The sequence below is a fragment of the Diceros bicornis genome, chromosome 3 (genome assembly GCF_020826845.1).
Source record: "Diceros bicornis minor isolate mBicDic1 chromosome 3, mDicBic1.mat.cur, whole genome shotgun sequence".
Classification (NCBI taxonomy): Eukaryota; Metazoa; Chordata; class Mammalia; order Perissodactyla; family Rhinocerotidae; genus Diceros; species Diceros bicornis.
Window position 1 is genome coordinate 95,391,328 of NC_080742.1, and position 21,253 is coordinate 95,412,580.

Below are 21,253 nucleotides of genomic sequence, written 5' to 3' on the forward strand. Positions count from 1 at the left end.
GAGCTGTCCGGCCCCGGCGAGGGGGAAGGCGCCTGGAAAACGTTCTTCTTCTCCCTGGCCGGCCCGAGCGGGGAACAGCACTCCCAGGATGCAGTTTGTGTCAACACGGCCGCAGCCTCAGCAGCTGGGCATCCAGGGCCTGGGGCTGGACAGCGGGAGCTGGAGCTGGGCCCAGGCTCTGCCCCCGGAGGAGGTCTGCCACCAAGAGCCGGCACTGCGCGGGGAAATGGCCGAGGGAATGCCGCCCATGCAGGTGGGTTCAGCCCCCGCCCAGGGCCATGGCCGCGCCGCCCGGCCGTGGGGGCGGGGCGCGGGCTGCGGGCACCGGGCGCGGGGCGGCCGTCTGCGCCGTAGGGCCTGGGCTTGCGGCGCGGGAACGGAGGCCCCGGCGGGCCGGGCACGGGCGGGCTCGTGCGGCAGGCGGGCGCAGTGGGCCCCGAGGCAGGCCCGGCCGCAGTCCCGCGCCCCGCGTCCTCGCAGGCCCGGCCCGCGCGCGCCGCCGAGCAGCAGGCCCCCGAGGCCGCGTGCCGGCCGGCCCAGCGCCGGCGCCCGGAGGAGGCCCCGCGGGGCGGGAAGCCGGGAGCGCGCGGGTCCCGGGACCTGGCAGAGCCGTGCCCGCGTCACCACCGCCGGCCCGGGCTCGCCCTCGCGCCGGGCGGCGGAGGGTTTGCGGCAGCTCTCGGCCGGGCGGGGACGGCTGCGCGCAGAGTACCTCGTCAGGTTTACACTGTAGCCGCTCTGACGGCAAGGTGTTTTAAATGTTGTGTTGCCATCTTTCACCCAGTATAAGGAGTAATTCACTTTTCCCTTGCACCGGGTGTGACGGAGGGGGCCATTGAGAGGTGGCTTTGCCCTCCTTGCAGCGGTTGGCAAACTTGGCTGCACATTAGAATCACCTGAGCAGCTTTTAAGACGCCTGACGTCCAAGCCTCGTCCCAAACCTGTTAAATCAGCGTCTCTGGGGTTGAGAGCAGGCGCCAGTCATTTCTTAAAGCTCCCTGAGGATCTCAGGGTGCAGACCAGTTTGAGAGCCAGTGCTCCAGGATGGTGGGTAAGACACGAGGAGAGAGGCCTGGGTGGCTTTCCCAGGAGCAGAGGTGAGAGCTGACCCTGGGCTGGGCCAGTGCTGGTGGCCTGGTTCCGACAAGTCAGCCAGGAGTTGCAGTGTTGTATCGGATCATTTTTCAGCTTTAGGTCTCCAAATCTGTGAAAAGTAAACTGGGTCCAGTGACTTTCTGAACTCCCTCGTGGGCCAGGTGGGAGTGAAGCCTGAATTAGCCTGAGTGCATGGCTTTGATGGAAATACTGTTCCCTCTGACTTAGCAGGGTCTGGGACCCAGGGCCCTGCTTTCCTTTGTCCCATGTCACAGAGTGATTCCCTGGAAGCTGTGGGATGTTCCTCTGTGGCTGTCACAGCTGCTTCAAGTTATAGAGGGCAGTTGGCATGCCTGTCCCTAGTCTGGCCAGGTCACCTCTAAGCAGCAGGCCTTCACTTTGCCCAGCCTGAGGGCCTCTTCAGCAGCAACAGGGAAAACAGAAAACGACCCCACCTCTTGTCCCACATGGCAAGGAGAGGCCGTTATCAGCCTTGCTGTCGTCCAGTGAGCCCTGGGTACTGGTGCAGTATGGGGCCAGTGCCCAGGTCACCAGTGAACTGTGACCACTCTCTCTCAGTCATAGGGCTCAGCTCTCAACCTGCACCTTAGGCTTCCAGGATGAGGGAGCTGGGAGATGGGAGGAGGCCCTGGGCCATGGGGTACCCCTCCCCCTGGGAAGCAGGGAGGGGCCTGGGAGTTCTTCTCTTCCTCTTGGAGATGTCCCCTCCTCCCTTCCTCAGTGAGTGACATTTTTTGGCAAACCTATTTTCATTTTGGACAGTATGAGTAAATAGTTGTATATGGAAAAAAGCTCCTTGTCTGCCCTCTTGCTTGGGCTCTCTGGTGTCTCCCTTGGCGTGGCCCTGCCGGAAGCAGTGGCAGCACACGTACCTGAACTCAGCTTTTTGTTACCTGCAGCTCCTAGGGCTGCTCCAGTTGGCAGTGAAGCAAGATGCTGTCAAATGACCAGCCACTTCTCTGTGCCTCCATTTCATCATCTCTAAAGCAGAGATAATCATTCTTGCCCTAACCTGCTTAGAGATTTCTGGGAAGATTAGGGTCAGTCGACTTCCATGAAAATTCTTACTTTGAGACAGAAAACACTAGGCACTCTGAAGAGTTCATCACTAAGTCTAGCCTTGAAGAAAGTAGCTGTTCTAGTCAAAGAAAGTGGTTTGTGATGTTTTAGGCCAGGGTCCACAGCCTTGACTTGCCAAGGGTCGAGGTGGGTAAACAGTGACCAGCCTGACTCCTGCAGGCAGGAAAGGGGAAGGTTGAGTGGGTGGCTGCTCAAGCTATTGCTGGGACATTAATGAACTCCATAGCCTAAGAGGCAGGGCTTGGCAGAAGAATGAGAATCTGTGGCATTTGATTAGTTGTCCCTTGTTCTCAGGCCACCCTCCCCCTCACACAGGATCTCATCCTGGGCTGTCACTTTCTCCCTCTGCACACAGGCTCAAGAATGGGACATGGACGCCCGGCGGCCAATGCCTTTTCAGTTCCCGCCCTTCCCAGATAGGGCCCCCGTGTTCCCTGACCGCATGATGAGAGAGCCCCAGCTGCCCACAGCAGAGATCTCACTCTGGACCGTGGTGGCCGCCATTCAGGCGGTGGAGAGGAAGGTGGATGCCCAGGCCAGCCAGCTGCTGAATCTGGAGGGACGGACGGGGACAGCCGAGAAGAAGCTGGCTGACTGCGAGAAGACAGCTGTGGAGTTCGGGAACCACATGGAGAGCAAGTGGGCTGTGCTGGGGACCCTGCTGCAGGAGTATGGGCTGCTGCAGAGGCGGCTGGAGAACATGGAGAACCTGCTGAGAAACAGGAACTTCTGGGTCCTGCGGCTGCCCCCAGGCAGTAAGGGGGAGGTCCCCAAGGTATGTGGCAGTCCTTAGGGGCAGGGATGGAGGTGAGGACCAGCACATGTGAACAGAACTCTTGATTTCATCTTGTCGGTCCTTCTCTCAAACTTCTCTTGCTCCCTGTTGTCTAATTTCAGTGTCGTCTTAAAGTCTGTCTCCACTTAAACAACCTAGTCTGGAATGTTCTACTTCAGTGAGGCTGGCCTCCACCATGCCCCACAGAGTCTGCATGTTTCTGTCATTGAATCATTACTCTCACTGTTTTCAGCCCTCCCTGAGGTGGCTGAGTGTCTGCAAATTCCTGCAGCTCTTCATGCTTGGGTTTTCCACTTGGCACCTACAAATGACCATTTGTCATTGGTTAGCTTTGTATATGCTCATCTGAATGTGGTTGGAGATAGACCTAAAGCCACGCCGTCTGGAATCTCTTGAAAGTCGTGACCCGGACCCTCCAGTGGGCCGTTTTCACAGTCAGAATTCATGCTCCATTTCCTCTTCCATTTGCTCTCCCACTCTCCCCCCGGCTCATCTACACTGCACTCTCAGTTGATGACTCTTCTTTCTAGTCTACTGAGAAAATGGAGTCACTCAAAAGGGACTTCATGTGTAGCCACCATATATTCTCCCATCTGCCCACCTCATGTCCCCTGCCCTCCCTGGTACTGTGGGCTCGTCATCCACCCTACACTTACTCCAGGATGTCACTCAGGCGTTTCTACCCTTCTCCTCTGCATCATCAACTTTTCCCTCTCTACTGGTCACTTCCCACCAGCATGTGACATTGCCTGTCTCTATAAGAGTAAACCTCCATAGACCCTGCATCTCCCTCTAGTTAGGGCCACATTTCTCTGCTCCTCTTTAGAGCAGAATTCCTTAAATGAGTAGTCTATGTTTGCCCTCTCCAGTTCTTTCTTCCCCATTTTCTCTCCCACCCTTTTTAAACCTTTTTATTGTAGAAAATTCAAACATATGCAAAAGTAGATAGAATAGTGTAATGAATCCTCATGAACCCATCATCCAGCTTCACTAGTTATCAACTCTTGACCAATCTTGTTTCATCTAAATTCCTACCCATGTTCCCCTTCCATTTTATTTTGAAGCAAATATCAGATAGCAATCATTTTATTTGTATTTCAGTATGTAGCAAAAAGTTAAAAACTCTTTTTAAAAAATAATAATCTCAATATTATCGCCACCACAACAAAAACCTCAACCTACTCAAATATCTAGATGGTGTTCAAATTTTCAATTCTTCCAAAAATATTGTATTTTTTTTCTATTAGTTTGTTCAAATGACAGCTTAAACGAAGTCTATAAATTGTGATTTCTATGTCTCTTAAGTCTTTTTTAAATCTATAGATTTCTCCTCCATCTCTTTCATTTCTCCTTGCAATTTATCTGTGGAAGAAGCTAGGTCATCCATCCTGTTGAGTTTCTCACTGTCTGGATTCCACTGACTGCATCCTCCATGGTCTCATTTGATGTGTTCCTCTGTTCTCGGTATTTCAGTAAATTGGTCATTGGATCATTCTCTTTGGCATCCACACCAATCAGGCTTTTGCTACCACCTCTCCATCCCCTTGTTCTTTTCAAAGCCCTAATGACATCTGTGGTGTTAAAGCCAGTGGTCGGTTCTCAGTCTTCATGCTCCCTGGCTGTCAGCAGCACTTCATGCAGGTGACCAGTCCCACCTTGAAACACCTTCTCATGTGGCTCTAGGGCACCTCTCTTGATTCTTTTCCTACCTCACTAGCTGCTGCTTCTCAGTCTTCTTCGCTGGCTCCACCTCCTTTTCCCGACTTCTTATGTTTAGAGTGGTCCGGGGCTTGGCCTTGACGTTTTGCTTGTTGTCTACACTCCCCCGCTCGTGATTTCATCCAGTCTCAGGGTTTTAAGTGCAGCCTGTGTGCCACCAACTCCCAAATGCAGTCTTGTCTTCTCCTTCTCTCTCTGTATCTTGCTCGGACTTCCTTCTTGAATGCCAGATTCACATTCCTACCTGCTAATTCTGCATCTCCGTCAAGACATCGGTAAATATCTTAACGTTTAACACGACCAAACTGAACTCCCCATCTTCTGCCGAAAACCTGTTCTACACAAAGTCATTCTCATCTCCGTTGAAGACAACGCCTTCCTTCCAATTGCTCAAGCCAGAAGCCTTGGAATCATACTTGCCTCCTCTGTTTCTCACACCCTACTTCCAAAAAATATGCTTCTAATAAACAGTCTGATTTTTCTTCAAAATATATCCAGTCTGACTACTCCGCCCCACCTCCACTAAGCCCACTATCGTCTGGTTGGAGACACCATCACGTCTCATCTGATTATTGCCATGGCCTTCTGCCTGGTCTCCTTGTCTCTGTCCTTGTCCGCCACCCCATACAATCTGTTCTCAGCAGAGCAGCCAGAGTGATCCTTTTAAAATATAAATCAGTCATATTACACCTCTGCTTAAAACCCCCAAGTGGCTTTCCATGGTATTTACCATAAAAGCCCCTGTTCCGTCAGTGGCCCTGTCTCTCCAGCCCCACCTTTCTGGCATCATCTTCACCCCCTCTCGCCCACTCCTCTCTGACACACTGGCCTCTTGCAGCTATACCAGCACACCACATGGTCCCAACTCAGGGACTTTCCTCCACTGTAAAAACTCCTTCCCTGGGTACCTGCTCGGTTGTCACTTGATCAATGTGCTCTTCTGTGGCCACCCAATACAAAAGAATCATGTCCCCCCACCCCCAGCACACTCCTCCCTGCCCTTGTTCTCATTTTCTCCAAAGCACTTGTGCCATCAGGCATCTTAAATATTTACTTCCTTTTTTGTCTTCTTGGTTGATTTTCCTCAACCAGAATGTAAATTCCGTTTGGTTCACTGCTACATCTCTGTGCCTGTGACGGTGCCTGGCTTATAGTCAGTACGCAAAAAATATTTGCCGAGTAACTCTTTCCAGCTGGAGAGCTCACACTTCCGTGTAAGGAACTGGATCTTCTATGTCTTTGTATCTGCTGAGGCAACCAACCCAGTGACTTTGCCAGAGGAGTCGTTTGACAGTGATGTATTGTGGCTTCACAGAACTGAGTTGTAATAGTGGCTTTGGTTCCTCCCTGAGACGTTCCCTGCCCCTGCAGCCCACGGGGCCTCATTTTCAGCATGGTGTGGCGTGTATTGCTTGTCTGGCACAATCAGATCTCCTTACACACTCTCGTTTTCTCTCGTCTGTGCTGCATGTTTTAACTCAGCGCTGTGTCCTTACTTGACATTGTTGGGTGTTGTGTGTGTTGGATCAGGCGTTAGGAGTCTTGAGTTGACATGTGCCCTCACAGAATGATGGAATGGTTATGGGGTCCGGAATCAGAGGACTAGGGTTTGAATCTTGGTTTTGCCATGCACTGGTTTTCTTACCTCTGGTCAGGTATGTTTTTTGTTGTCTCTGAGCCTCCTCTATTCCTCCTTTGAAAAACGTAAAGTATGAAGAAATAATTCCCAGATGGTCCCTCTGAATTTCAGTGTTCTCATCTGTAAAATCAAGATGATAATGTGCTTGCTTGATGGAGTTGCGAGCATTAATTGATTTTGTTGGTGGGACAGGACTGTCCCATTGTATTATTTGTATTATTGTATTATTTATCTCTTGCTGTTTAACAAATTACCCCAAAATTTAGCAGCCTAAACAAATAATTATTTATCATTTTACAGTTTCTGTGTGTGAGGAATTTGGGAGCAGCTTAGCTGGGTGATTTGGCTCAGAGTCTCATGAAGTTATAGTCAAGCTATTGACTGGGACTACGGTCATCTGAAGGCTTGACTGGGGCTGGAGGATCCACTTCCAGTACGGCTCAGTCACTTGGCTGTGGGCAGGAAGCTTTAGTTCCTCACAGTGTGGACCTCTCCACAGAGCTGCTGGAGCATCCTCATGACACGGCAGCTGGCTTCCCCCAGAGTGAGTGATCCTCCAGGATAGAGGCTGCAGTGTCTTTTTTTTTTTTGATGAGGAAGATCAGCCCTGAGCTAACATCCATGCCAATCCTCCTCTTTTTGTTGAGGAAGACTGGCCCTGAGCTAACATCTATGCCTGTCTTCCTCCACTTTATATGGGACGCTGCCACAGCATGGGCTACCAAATGGTGCATCGGTGTGCACCTGGGATCCGAAGCTGGGCCGCCAGCAGCGGAGAGTGTGCTCTTAACCACTACGCCACGGGGCCGGCCCCTGCAGTGTCTTTTATGACCTAGTCTCAGAAGTTGTCACCACCACTTCTTTATTTATTTGTTAGAAGTAAGTCACTAAATTCTGCCCACACTCAAGGGGAGGAGAATTAGTCCCTGCTTTTTGAAGGGACTGTCAAAGAATTTGTGGAAATAAACCATAAAGAATCTCAGTGAATATTGCTAGCAATAGTTATAATTCATTGTGTGGCCGTGCTAGGTGCATTCTCCTTGTCAGATTCAAGGAAGGCTGATGTCACTGAGATCCTTTGTGCCTTTTGGATCCTGTTGTGTTTGTTAACTGGTTCATAGATAATTCATGGATAGTCTTTTCTATCCAGCTAAACTGTAGGCTCCCTGCAGTCTCGGACCATGTCTCATACTTCTGCTGTATCCTGGCCCGGGGAGGTTTTTACAAAGTGATGGCTATTTCCAACTGTAAGAATATGATTCCACAGTTTCGACCCTCCACAGAAATGGTGAAATGAGGCAGAGCAGTTGGTATGCTAGAAAAGATAATGAACTTGGTTTGGGGTACATTTAGTTTGAGGTGGTTAAAAGATGATTAAATGGAGCCACTCAGAAGGCTGTTGAAATGTGAACTTTGAAGGGAGCAAGGAAAGTTGAAGAGTGTCGTCTGCAAAGAGGTAACTGTTGAAGTTGTGAAAAGAATGAATTGCCAAGGGAACAGTGAAGAAACAGGGAAGGACAAGAGTGGAGCCTTGGTCTTGGGGGAGGAAGAGGAGGCAGTAAAGAATTTTGTGATTTTTATCTAGCAGTAGGGAATGAAGAGAGTGGTATCAGTTTTCCCAGGTTGGAGAATGGCCAAGTCTGGTGGAAAGTCCAGGGAATTAGAAGTTCTAGTTCTGTTTCTAAAGATGGCTGGTGAGCTACCAGTCAGTAGGTGGCATACAGGTGTACACAGGACGCCCTTAAGGTTATGGGCACCTGATGCAAGGGCTGACGTTTCTAATTCATGTATAGGTGCTGCCCACTTATCCACCTGTGCACCAGTGGGCCTGACACCCAGAGGCCTTTTTCTAATTCGCACAAGGTGCCACATAGGCGAGCAAGCTTTAGTCTTGTACATGGGGGTATGAAGACTGATGGACTAGGATTAGGGCTTGGGGGAGAATTGAGGGATTGGATTTCAGAGTGAGAGTGAAGGCCTGGTCTAGTAGGGATGTGAAAGTGGTGGGAGGTAAGGCTCTGTGGTCGGAGAAGGGAAATTCAGTTATTAAAGTCACGGAAGTGAAACCATTTTGAATGACTTGGTCCAAGGTGAGGCCATTCTGGTGAGTGACTGAAATGAATACAGACAAGGATCTTTGTCAAACTGAAGTAACAGCTTTATGTAACAGATGAGACTACCTGGAATAACAAGCTACTGACATTAGACGATGGATGACTCAGGCTGCAGTGAAACTTCCTAGTATTGGCACCACTATTCAACACATCCAGCAAATATTGATTGGCTCCAAACTGTGTGCTTCTGGATGCTTGGGCTGTAGCAGTGAATGAAACAGATCCAGATCCTGGAGCTTTAGCACATGCCTTTAGATTTTACATGTTTTAGTGACAAAAATGTAACTGTGTACCTAGAGGTGACCTGACCAGAAATGCAGGTTTTATAACTGGGTTTTATGTACTTGGCTGACTGGTACCCACTCTGAGATCCTACCACACCCCTGTCCCCCTGAGCACCATAAGCTGCACATTGACTTCAGCTTTACCCTCAGGTCCCCAGTTTACCTAAAAGTGAAATTACAAAGGATATGGTAAAATGTTTAAAAAGAAAAGGCAGTGTTGACCATCATTGTTTTGGAAGCACAAGAAGATCAGGAACAGGGTGGACTGACTCTATTGAAATGGACTGGGCTGGGATTTGGAGGATGGGGAGCCGTGGAGAGCCAAGGCCAGGCTCTAGGGTGGAATGAGCCCCGTAGCCTGTGAAGGGAGGTGATGGGAGAAGCAAGCAGGAGGGGCCAGACTAAAACTCTTGTTGGCCCAGGTGCCGGTGACTTTTGTCGACATTGCTGTTTACTTCTCTGAGGACGAGTGGAAGAACTTGGACGAATGGCAGAAGGAGCTTTACAACAACCTTGTTAAGGAGAACTACAAAACCCTGATGTCCCTGGGTAAGAACACCTTCCCTCCTCTGTGGAGAGCTATCTCTGGAGAGCGGAGTGACGTGCTTATCAACCAGTGTTCACCTGGGCAAGGCGTTTCATGTTTATACATAATGGAAACTCAAGAAACTATTTGCCTATACTGCTAGGAACGTAGAATGATTTGTAATAGGATGAAAATTAAAAATCCAATTATAGAGCCTACCACTATAGAATTGAACGCTATGCTACTACTTATTTTGAAATATAGCCAAAATAGCATCATTTGCCCCTCACTACACACTACATCCCAACGGCCTTGGATAAGCCACAGTTGGTGTGCTGTTGGCTTTCAGAGACCAGCTATTTCTACCCTAGAAAGTGGAGAATCTGATGACTTGTTTTCAGGGTTCCTCATATGAGATTACCTGACACACTCACATAACTGCTACCACCTAGAGGGGCACTCCGGTGAGCAGGGAGAGTTGGGAGAGGGGAGAGTTCTGCCATCGTCCTTGATTAGGACTCGTTGGTCAACTTCACTCAGTCCTTCCTTCCCTTCCAACTCATTCCAGACTCAGAGAGTCCAGTGCCCAAGCCAGATGCTCCATCCCAGGTTGAGCCCAGGGAAGAGCCTTGCGTATGGGAGCAACATGATCCAGAAGAGAGAGAAATCCTAATGGATCCGGACACAGGTGATGGCAGCTGAAAAGGGCCCCGGGTGCAGGGCAGGGCAGGATAGAAGCCCTGCCGGCCCTGCATAGTTCAGGAGGGGCCTCTCTTGAGTCACTTGTGGTTCTGCTACCATTGAAATTTAGCAGTCACTTCCAGGAAGAGACTTCAGGGCCCAAAAGCACACCATGGATGTTTGTCTTTTGGGTTAGAGCCATGCAGCTATGGACGCCCAGGTGAGCTGGGTGGAGAGAAGAGGAAGGCCAGGCTTGCAGCCTCCCAGGTCTGACAGTAGCCTGCAGTGAGAGGCCCGAGGCCTGGGAGCAGCCCGGGCCGAGCCCCAGGCAGGGGGACGGAGAGGGTGGGAGGGAGTCTGCACAGATGCAGAGTTTGCCACGGCCCATTGCTTCTTGGTTATCTCTTGTCTCCATATCATCACCCCATTCTCACACAGACCCCCACATCACAGGCGGGCTTACCCTTCAAGGCTTTCTCCTCACTCAAGAAGGAATCATTCGTCTTGAGGAAATCCAGTTCCTGAGAGCATTACACCTGCTCAGCATTTACGCTTGGGATAGAAGGTGCTAGGGTTCTACTCCCACCTCTGCCCTGGGGCTCTTTTCTCGGGGCCTCCGTTCTCCTGTACAGAGTTGGACCAGGTGAAATCTGGTCCTCTGACTATTCTCTGCCTTATCATATGAACTTTCACCTGTCTGTGCCCTCTGTCCCTCTTCTTTCTAAGAGGAGAGCATTTTCACTGAAACATCCCTTAGACGTCAGCTGTGGGGCAGTCCCCTTCCTTCCAGTCTGTTCTTTTTGTTGAGATATAATTCACGTACCATAAATTCACTTTTTTAAAGTGTATAATTCAGTGGTTCACAGAATTGTCCAACCATCATCACTATCTAATTCCAGAACCTCCTAATAGGAGACCCTGTACCCATTAGCAGTCCCTCTCATTTCCCTTCCTCCCCAGCCCCTGGCAACCACTCATTGACTCTGTGTCTGTGGATTTGCCTGTTCTGGACAGTTCGTCTAAATGGCTCCTTCTCCGTCCTGAAGCACTGCAAATGTTTGAGGTCAGTGGCCGTGGCAACCTCCCACACTTAAAGTGCTGGAACCTCAATGGTTTCCCTGAGTTATTATCCATCACTGTGTGCGAGATGGAACAGACACCACTCTGCCCATTTTATGGATGGAACGAGCATACTAAGAGCCAGAGTGGTCAAGTGACTCCTCCACTGGGCTGGGGGTAGAGTTGAAACCAGGATCCATGTCTTCCGCTTCCTCATCTAATCTCTTTCCTGCTGCCTGACCTGTCTCCTGCCAGGGCTAGTACATTGTAATGTAGACCAACGTAAGAGGAAAATGCCCTGTTTGTCATGTCTTGGGGTCTACATAGAGGATATGTCATTGTCTTTTATGGATAAGGATGCTGTGCGTTATTCATCTAAGAATGGGTCTGGGTTGCATCTCTTTGCCCAGTCTAACTTCTTGCTAATCATATATGAATGTGTGAGTGACTGCATGTGTGTGCGCATGTGTGAGGTTTGTGTGTGTCTGGCCAAATCTTTCTGACTGGGGTGAAAAACAAGGACAAGTGACTCCTTCACAGAGGTCAAACTTAACGGCTTCATCCTGATTAGCACCCAACCCAACATGGAGCTGTTTCCAGAACTCTCTCCCAGCCTTATCTCACCTCATTTTGTTGCTTGGCCTACCCCTTTGTTCTGAATGTGGATCACTTCTCTGCTCCCAGGACCTTCTGCTCCTCGGGGTCCCCTGCAGTCGCCTGCAAGAACCCGAGACCTCTGTGCTCTTCCCTGGCAAGTGCTATCAGTTGTATTCCTGACCCCAAGAACGTCTGGGTGACAAACATTCAGAAAAAAGACACCAGATGATGTGGTTCTCTGTCCCCAGGAGCAGAGCCCCTGGTGCCTGCACAGGACGCGTCCTCTCAGGTGAAGCGGGAGGAAACCCTGTGTGTCCGGGGTCAGCGGGGCCTGGAGGAGAGAACCATCCCCACGGAGTCCATCACTGGTGAGTGAGCCAAGGAGCCTCCCAAGCCCGGGAGGGAGAGGAATGGTCAGCATGGTCTGCAGGCTCCGGTGTTGTCTGTTGTGTGTGCCAGGCCGCAGGCCTGGGCTGGAAGTGGAAGAGCTGTGGACCCCAGACGGGCAGAGAGACGTACGTCCCCACAGGCACAGACATGGCACATGGCATTGACGATTTGCTGGCACATCTGGGCTTAGCTTGTTCTGTTTCCTCTTTTCTTTGTAATATCAGTTTTTAACTATTCCTTCCCCTCCTTGAAAAGCAATATCAGAGCAGAAAAAGTACTGAGTGTAAGACGCTTTATGAGGCTCTGTGGGTGGGGGAAGATATCGGTCTGTAAGACCTGCTCCTGACCGGGAAGAGCCTTCATTGTTTTAAACAGGTATTTACGGGTTGCTGCCTCTGTGCCGGGCCCCTGCGCGGCTGCAATCCTGTGGGGTGGTCCAGATAGTGTCTCTTAGATGGTGTTCCAGCTGGACTCTATGTGAGAACTCTGTTAGAGCGGGTGTATAGTAGTCAGAGCTCTCCAGAGAACCAGTAGTGGGCGTGTGTGTGTGTTAGAGACTGATTGATTGATTGATTTTAAGGAATTGGCTTCTCCAGTTGTGGAGGCTGTTATGTCCAGAATCTGCAGGGTGGGCTGGCAGGCTGGAGACCCGGGCAGTCTGCTGGCAGAATTCCCTCTTCCTCAGGGGAGGTCAGCCTTTTTCTATTAAGTCCTTCAACTGGTGGGATGAGGCCCACCCATGATATGGAGGATAATCTGCTTTGTTCAAAGTCTACTGATTTAAATATTAATCTTGGGGCCGGCCTGGTTGCGCAAGCGGTTAAGTGCACGTGCTCCGCTGCGGCAGCCTGGGGTTCGCTGGTTCGGATCCCGGGCGCGCACCGACGCACTGCTTGGTAAGCCATGCTGTGGCGGCGTCCCATATAAAGTGGAGGAAGATATGCACCGATGTTAGCCCAGGGCCGTCTTCCTCAGCAAAAAAGGAGGAGGATTGGCGGATGTTAGCTCAGGGCTGATCTCCTCACAAAAAAAAAAAAAAAAAAAAAAAAAAAAAAATATTAATCTCATCTAAAAAAATGCCGTCACAGAAACATCTAGAGTAATGTTCGGCTAAATATTGGGCTACTGTGGCTTGCCACATGGAGGTGTAAAATTAACCATCACAAGATAAATTAACATCCTATAGCTCTTTACTTATCCACAGGTTAGAGCTCCACAAACCTTACCCCCCTTAGTCAAAGCCTCACATCCACAGGTCAGTGATAACAGCGTCTGAACAGAGGAAAGCCTGTGCCGTTTTTATCAGGCATGTTTCTGGAAAGCATCGTGCTGTTTCTATCTTCAAAGAGATCTTTAAGAGATAAGAAGGCAATAAAGAGCCAATGAGGTTTAATAGACCGTAGAAGAAAGAAGACGTAGGACACATCTTAGAAAAATCCTGTTAAAATGTTTAAGATACAAGGCTTTGTGGAAGGTGTCATTTTCCTGTAAAATCCCCTCATGAGGAGTGCCTCTCTCCATGGTGGTGCTCAGTACTTGAGCATGAACCTCACTCTAAGGATGTCAGTTTCTGAAGCACAGAAAGACTCTCTTGAGGTCACTGTTATGTCTCTCCCCTATAGTATTCACTTATTTGCAGCAAAAGTTCCATTAATTGGGGCCAAGCTGACTTAAACCTATAATTAATTAGCATGTAATTTAATTATACTTGATTTTTAAGGAAAAGAAATAATTGTGTGAAGTGTGAGATTTACTCAAAGACTTGTTGGCATTTTCGTGTCCCCTAACGCCCATGCTGCTTTGTTCCCACGAGCAGACTCGCCAGCCTCTGCCCAGGACCTCTTGTCTCGGATTAAACAGGAGGAGCACCCGTGCGTGTGGGATCAGCAGGATCTGGCAGAGAGGGAGATTCCAACGGACCCCAATTCAGGTGAGCTCTCGAGATGCCGGAGTGAACATCAAAGACAGGCAGCCCCTCGGCCGCCTTGTGCAACTGCTGGGAAATCAAGCTGCCTGAGTCACCTTTGGTCAAAGGTCAATGAGAGCCTCAGAGAATACAATACAACGTGTTCCTCAGTTAGCCACGTCTACAGATTTTGGAATATAGCCGTTAGTAAAGCGGAGAGGATGTTTCTAAAGGAATCATTAACTTGCTAATTTATTGTCAATGTAAGTGATACTAAAATTATTTCAGCACTGATTTTTGAACAATAAATATAACGAGAAAGGCTTTTAATAGTTGTGTATATTTCTGTGACAGAAAGAAAGTAATTTACATTTTCTGGAATTTTTCTTGATTGAATACTAACTAGTTAGATATCTTCCAAGAAACTTCTGGGGAGGAGCCAGGTGTATAGGGAAGCATAAAAGAACAGTAGGGACACTCCACCCGCCTGGGGCCGTGTGTGTGTGTGTGTGTGTGTGTGTGTATGTGTGTGCGTGCGTGCGTGCGCGTGTTCGAGAAAGAGTGTGTGTGTGAGAGAGTCTGTGTGTGTGTGTTCACATAGGCTCACAGAGCTGGAGAAGTCCAGTGTCATCTCGTTTGCTAGTTATGACCCCAAAATCTCACCCCACCCCGCATACCAGGAAGAGAAGACCAGACGTAAAATCTAGCATTCCTTGTAGTTTGTCAGCTCTGCCACTTTACAGTGGAGAAATCAAGGGGTCCAGGGCAGAAGGGAAAGCCTGATAAAGCTTCCTGGTAAAGAGCCACAGTCTCCACTGTGGTTCTTATAATGACCTTGGCTCCCGCTTCTGCCACTGCTGATTTTTAAGTCCTGCTACTCATCCCTCGGTCCTGTGGGCCGTCAGAAACCAGGCTTCCCTCTGGCCTGTCCTGGACCCACAGGTTGCTCTGGGACTGATGGACAGAGTCGGAAGACCTGAGTTCTAATCCTGACTCCACCGCTGCACAGACTTTGGGACAAGGCTCGTCCTCCCTGGCCAACTCGAAACATAGCGAGCACCAGTGAGATCCCATTTATGAAGGCGCTTGACGGGGAGGATGGCCAGTAAATGAAACACAGACACCAAAGCCCCCACACACCCTGCGAGCCGGAGCAGCTGCCTTTGCATGTGATGGTTTTCAAACCTGTGATGGGATGCTCAGCAGAAAGGAACAGAATCTAAGATTGCCTTCTTTCCCTGAACAGAGTCTCTGATCTCAGCACACGACATTTTGTCATGGATCAAGCAGGAGGAGCAGCCGTACCCGTGGGGCCCACGCGACTCAATGGAAGGAGAGCTCGGATTAGATTCTGGCCCCGGTGAGTAACACCCCCTGGGACTCCTGGGTGTTTTGTCCATAGGCTTGGTTGCTCACCTCAGCCTGCCCCCGATGGAGTGCTGTTCTGTCGTGGGAGGCTTTCTGTGGTCTGTACCAAAGCATTGTCTCCTTTCCTTTTGGTGGATGACAGGTGTGTTCGTTTCCTCAGGCTTTCTTCAAGTTCCACGAACTAGGTGGCTTAAAACAACAGAAATGTGTTGTCTCATAGTTCTGGAGGCCAGAAGTCTGAAATCAAGGGGTCAGCAGAGCCATGCCCTCTCTGAAAGCTGTAGGGGACTCCTTCCTTGCCTCTTCCTGGCTTCTGGTGTTTGTTGGTAATCTTTAGCATTCCTTGGCTTGTAGAAGCATCACCCCGATCCTCTGTCTTCACATGGTGTTCTCTCTGTGTGTCTGTGTCTTCACCTGGTCATTTTCTTATAAGGACATAAGTCATACTAGATCAGGGCCCACCCTACTCCAGTATGACCTCATTTTAACTAATGACGTCTGGAAAGAGCCTATTTCCAAATAAGTTCACATTCTGAGGTGCTGGGGGCTCGGATTTTGAGGTATCTTTTTTGGGGGATATAACTCAGCCCATAACAGCAGGGAAAGGAGAGCGGGCTGGGAGAGAGCTGAGCCACTGGTGCCAGAGCAGGAGCTGATGACAGCAGGTGGCTCACATACTGGAAAACACTGGCCAGAGGACCCAAGCCAGCCCTGAGTTGACATCTCAGAATAACTGGTGAAGATACTGATGCTCAAATAGGGAGAGGGGATTTTTTTTTCCCCTGACACGTATGGGTACCAAACATCTCACTGACTTGGGTCTCTTGGGTCTTTTTTGAAGCTCCAAGTCTCCACAAGGACAGGAAGCCTAAGGTCATATGTTCACAGATTATTTAACACTCTTAGCATCAGGCTAGCGGTCCTTGCCAGACCCTGTACCATCATCTTGCCCTCAAGATGGCTGACTTAGTGTCTTCTGGTTGATCGGAGTATTGAAGGGACAGCTAAACACATGTTCCTTGTCCATACTCCTGACACCTCACAAGAGCTTAAAATCCATGTAAGAGTTGAGGATATAGGCTATTTCTGATCTGAAAGACCATTTTAAACTCAGGTAAGAGGATCCCACTCTCTGAGACAAACTTAGTTTGGTCTGGAAGAGCAGGGTGGGGCTGGAGGAATGAGTAGGGACGGGAGAAGAACAGTGTATACCCTTGTTTAAAACAGAATTTAAAGTGGTCCTCTGTCTAACCTGTTGGTGAGGTGGGATGAGGCAGGTATGCCAGGATACTGACCACGAGGACAGGAAGAAGTGACAGCAGTCAATTCCACTTCATTCTTGACAGCGCCCAGGCCACCATTTATAGCTCTGGCCTTGAAGGCATAGGTACCAGTTCGTGAAACATTATGCCAGGAAATTCTGCCCAAACTTTTGTCTCTCAGTGCTACCTTTTGATTTTTGCAAGTCAGATGGGAGTATGTGGGCCTGGAGGAGCCTTTTCCTGGGGACCTGTGCGGTTGTGGGAATGGATCTGGGAAAGCCTGTACAGAAACTGCAAGGCTTTGCAAATCACCAGACCATTTTACGTCTTCAGTCTGGATATGCTGAGTCATAGAGCAATTTGCCTTATGATGTTTTATCTCTGGGAGGCCTTTGAACCTTAGCATTTGGGAGGAAATGGCCAGAATGTGGGAGAGGGGGGTATCTGGAAATGCTTCTCCTGCCTGCCCAGTCATTAAAGCCTCTTATCAGAGCCTCTTGTCTTTCCCCTAATGTGAGCCTGCCTTCCACTTGTTAGTGTTGGAGTGTGAAATTAGTGTCTCACCTGTGATTTCTTGGAGGTTTAAGACCCACCTAGTGTTGTGGTTGCCACGGACAACTGGATGGACTTTTGGTAAGACATGGTGTCATGTGGCAGAGTCTTCTGGAGAGGGTTTGAAAGGGGAGAGGGTAAAACACAGAAATATGTGATACCTATCCCTGCAAGCCTCCTTCTCCGGCCCTGGGATATGCGAGAGAAAGACCTGGTGTTCTGTTTGACTCAAAGTCACACTTCAGCCTAACTGGACGTTACATTTTAGTAAAAGGGATTCTTCAATTTATGTGTTAATGAGTGTGTATTAGTCTCTGCCTCTGACAGTTAGTGTAAGAGGAAAAAAATCTAGTTCACCCAGAGTTAGTGTGCATGAGGCTCTGTGAAGCAGGAAAGGTGAGTAGGCCTTTGGAGTCCAGTGGCTACCAGGTGCTTCTGGAGTGAGTGGCGGTCAGGAGCCTGGAGCCGGACCACCCTACCCGGATGCCAACACCCACAGAATGTGATGGGATTGCACCCTTCCGAAATTCCCACATTATTCACTGCCTTGGGTTAAAACAGTGGTCCCAACCTTTTTTAGTTTCTATTATGTAACAAATATCTACTTAGTGCCTATTCTGTGCTATGCAGTATGACAAGCACTCGGAATAAGCAGTAAAGAAGGACCAGGGACCTTTCCTTTTGTGAGACGGTGATGGAGAATAAACAAGCCAACAAGCAAACAGGATGAAGTCAGGGGCTGCTAAATGATCTGAGGAGAATGACTCAGGGAAAACAGGAGGATGGGAGGAGGGGAAGCAGGGCTACGGCAGGAGAGACTTCGCTGGGGAAGAAATACTGGAGCATGTTCAGATAATGAGAAGAAGCTGACCATGGGACCGCTGGAGAAGAGAAGACCAGAGAGGGAAGAGTGGAGGCGAAGGCCATGAGGCTTCAGGGGATGAAGTTGGAGCCATAGGCCGGAAGGAACCTGACTGCCTGTGACCTATAGGCCCAGTTAGAGTTTGGATTTTATTCTAATATGAAAGGAGCCTAACAGAGCTTTTTAAACATGGTAGTGACAGGATCTGGCTTACATTTTACAAAGAGAAGTTCAGGAAGGGACTGGAGTGGGTTGGGGAACAAGAGCCAGAAACCATTTAGGAAGCTGGTACAGACCAGGTGGAGAGATGACGTTGGTCAGAGTTGGGATGGTAGCAATACACATGGAGATGGATTCAGGATGTACTTTGGAAGTATAACTGATGGATTGTATGTGGTGGATGAGGAGTCAAGAGTGACTTCTAGGTTTGGGTCCTGAAGAATGGGGTGAGTGGTGGTGCTGTTTGCTGAAATTGTGAGCCCTTGAAAAGAATCAGTTTAGCTATGTAAATCAAGTGTTCTCCTTTGCACCAGTTAAGTTTGAGATGACATCCAGGTAGCAATGTCAAGTAGCAGATAAACACGGGAGGCTGAAGTTCAAGAGAGAGCTTGGGACTAGACTGATTTGGGAGTTATGGGTTGCAGTGACTTCTGACACCAACTACCTGGAATTAGGTCAAACTTCACAGATAAAATGCCCTGTCCTCCACGAGACTGCTCTCACTTTAGACACCAGCTGCAAGTTTGAGGGTCCCCAGACCACCCTCCCTTCTGACAAGCTGGCACAAATTCAGGGGTTCCCATTAACCCTTCAGGTTCAATAATTCACGTGAAAAACTCACAGAACTCAGGAAAGCACTATACTTACAATTAGTTTTATTAGAGCAAAAGGATTCAAATCAGAACCAGCCAAAAGGAGAAATCCATAGGACCAGGTCTGGGAGGGTCCTAAACACAAAGCTTCTGTTGTCCACTCCCCCTGGAGTCTGGAGCGTCACCCTCCCAGCACAGTGATGTGTGACAACAAGCAGAGTATTGCCTGCTAGAGAAGTTCACCCGAGCTTCTGTGTCCAAAGGATTTATTGGGTCTTTTTAACATACATATATGGCTGATTGAATTATTGGCCACCATGAGGTTGAACTCATTCTCCAGCCCCTGTCCCCTCCCTGGAGATTGGGCTCAAAGCCCCAACCCTCTAATCATGTGGTTGGTCTCTCGGGCGTGTTCAGCTCCCATCTGAGTCCTCTTGTTAAACTATCGAGGGGCCCACCGTGAGTCACCTCATTAGTGCAAACCATCAGGGCCTACCGTGAATAACAAAGACACTCCTATTGCCCAGGAAATTCCAAGGATGTAGAGGCTACCTCCCAGGAACCGGGGACAAAGACCAGCCAAATTGTTACACATAGATTATTTTAAGGCTGGGGACTGTATGAGATCTAGGGAGAGTGTAGACAAAGAATTAAAGAGACCCCAAGTGTGAGCCTGGAGGAAACCCAGAGGAGTATAGAGTCACAGAGGCCAGGAGGAGAGACTCTCTCAAGAGAGAGAGAGGGGTTAAGGGAAGAGGCGTTTGGATCTGGCATGTTGGAAGTTGTTGGTAACCTTGACAAAAGTTGTTTCAGTAGCATGCTGGGACATGCCTGAATGTGGTAGTCTGAAAGAGAATGGAGGTGAAGAAGTGGTAAACGCAAGTGAATGTTAATTAAAGAATATTGCTGAGAGACGGAACATAGAAATGAGATGAGATGGTAGCTGGAGTGGGGGAGTCACGGGGTCAAGGGAGAATGTTCTTTTAAGTTGGGAGATACTGGACCATTGTCTGGTAGGATGCTCTCAGCTGCTCTAGAACTTTGATTCAAACTGCCTGAAAGAATAAAGACATTTGTTCTCTTACGTAACTGTAGGTTGTTCAGCTGCAGCCTCAGTTGATTCAAGGACAGAGTTATGTTATCAAGGACCTAGGTTCTTTCCAACTCACTGCTCGGCCATCCTTGGTGGAGCTGCAGCTGTTCCAAGCAATCACATGCAGACCCAGAGGAAGAGGAAAGGCCATCCTTTTTCCTGTGCTCTCTCTAAAGAGTGAAGAAACTTTCCCAGAAGGCTCCCGGCAAACTCGTCCTCATGTCTCATCGGCCAGAACATGGTCACATGCTCATATCTGAATCACTTACTGGCCAGGGAACTCCAGAGTAAAAGTCCTCCAGTGAGAGGCTGGAGAAGGTGTGACGTAATCCTCGCAGGGAGTGGGAAAGTGGGGCACCCTGAGAAGTGAGGTGGGATGCCAAGCTGTGGAGGGCCCGTTTGAGACCTGTGCAATTTTCTCCAGCCGTCCTCAGCTGCTTGAGTGCAGTTGCAGTGTTGGGGTTCCCCAGGCAAGCAGAACAGAAGAGATGGGGCAGAGGCGTTAAGGGCATTGCACAGCGAGCAACCGTGATGCTGACCACAGAGCTGGTCAGGAAGGGAGAACAAAGTTAAGGGGCATGATGGGATGGTGACAAAAGTGGACTGATGCTCAGACCAAGTTTGCAGAATTATCAGAGTAGGATTGGGATTGTTTAGAGTTGGGTTTCCTGGAGTCCCTGAGATGGAGGTTGATGTGCATGTGGTTTCTTTGGGAGTCCTCTTGGGAATAAGGCCTGTGAAGGAGTGAGAGGAGCAGGCTGGGTAGAGGGAGAAGCAATGCCCACAGTGCAGCTGCGACAGAGGCCAGAGCCAGTCCCGCAGGACAGGAGGGATGGCATTCTGGATTGAGGTCAGGGAGTTACTTTGGCCTCTCCCTGGCCACTGTCCTATGGAGCTGGTTCTCTGCCAGGTCAGTTCTGTGGGGATGGAGTGGGGCCGGCTGGGCTCAGTCTGTTTAGGGATGTCATGTAAGGAGGATAGGCCTCAGTCAGCCACCCACGGGCATGGGGGCTGGGTGGAAGCGTGGCATATGTGGCCTGAGAAGTGGCCTCTAGGAGCAGACAGGTCCGACAAGAGGTGGAGGACAGAGCACAAGTGTCACTTTCTTCACTGTTCTACAGCTGCCCCGAAACAGGGGACAGGCTCCTCCAGGGAGAAAGGACTATGAATGGGGGATTGGGGAGGTGATGGAAGGTGAAGGAACGAGAAGACTCCTAAATATAGTCAGGAAACGGAATAGTTCCTCAGTCAGAAGTCGAGTCCTGGGCCTAAGATCACTGCTGTGATGCTCAGAGCCTGGACTTTGTGCCCCGCTGACCTCCAAGGTAGTGGAGAACTGTGGACTCCGTCCGGAGACTCGAGGGTGCAATGAAACAGCATCATTGCAGGAGCGAGAA

General features: G+C 49.6%; 1 protein-coding gene across 2 annotated transcripts in view; it reads left to right on the forward strand.

Moving 5' to 3' along the window:
* Positions 1-21,253, forward strand: part of ZNF282 (zinc finger protein 282) — a 23,612-nt gene continuing 2,359 nt past the window's right edge. Inside the window, exons 1-7 of one of the 2 annotated variants that reach the window (XM_058532359.1) lie at positions 1-253; positions 2,552-2,971; positions 9,171-9,297; positions 9,843-9,962; positions 11,860-11,979; positions 13,818-13,931; positions 15,154-15,267. In XM_058532359.1, coding sequence (XP_058388342.1) covers positions 89-253; positions 2,552-2,971; positions 9,171-9,297; positions 9,843-9,962; positions 11,860-11,979; positions 13,818-13,931; positions 15,154-15,267 — 1,180 coding nt within the window. In that variant the 5' untranslated portion in view covers positions 1-88. The remainder of the gene's footprint in view (positions 254-2,551; positions 2,972-9,170; positions 9,298-9,842; positions 9,963-11,859; positions 11,980-13,817; positions 13,932-15,153; positions 15,268-21,253) is intronic. The other variant, XM_058532352.1, reaches the window with a different exon arrangement.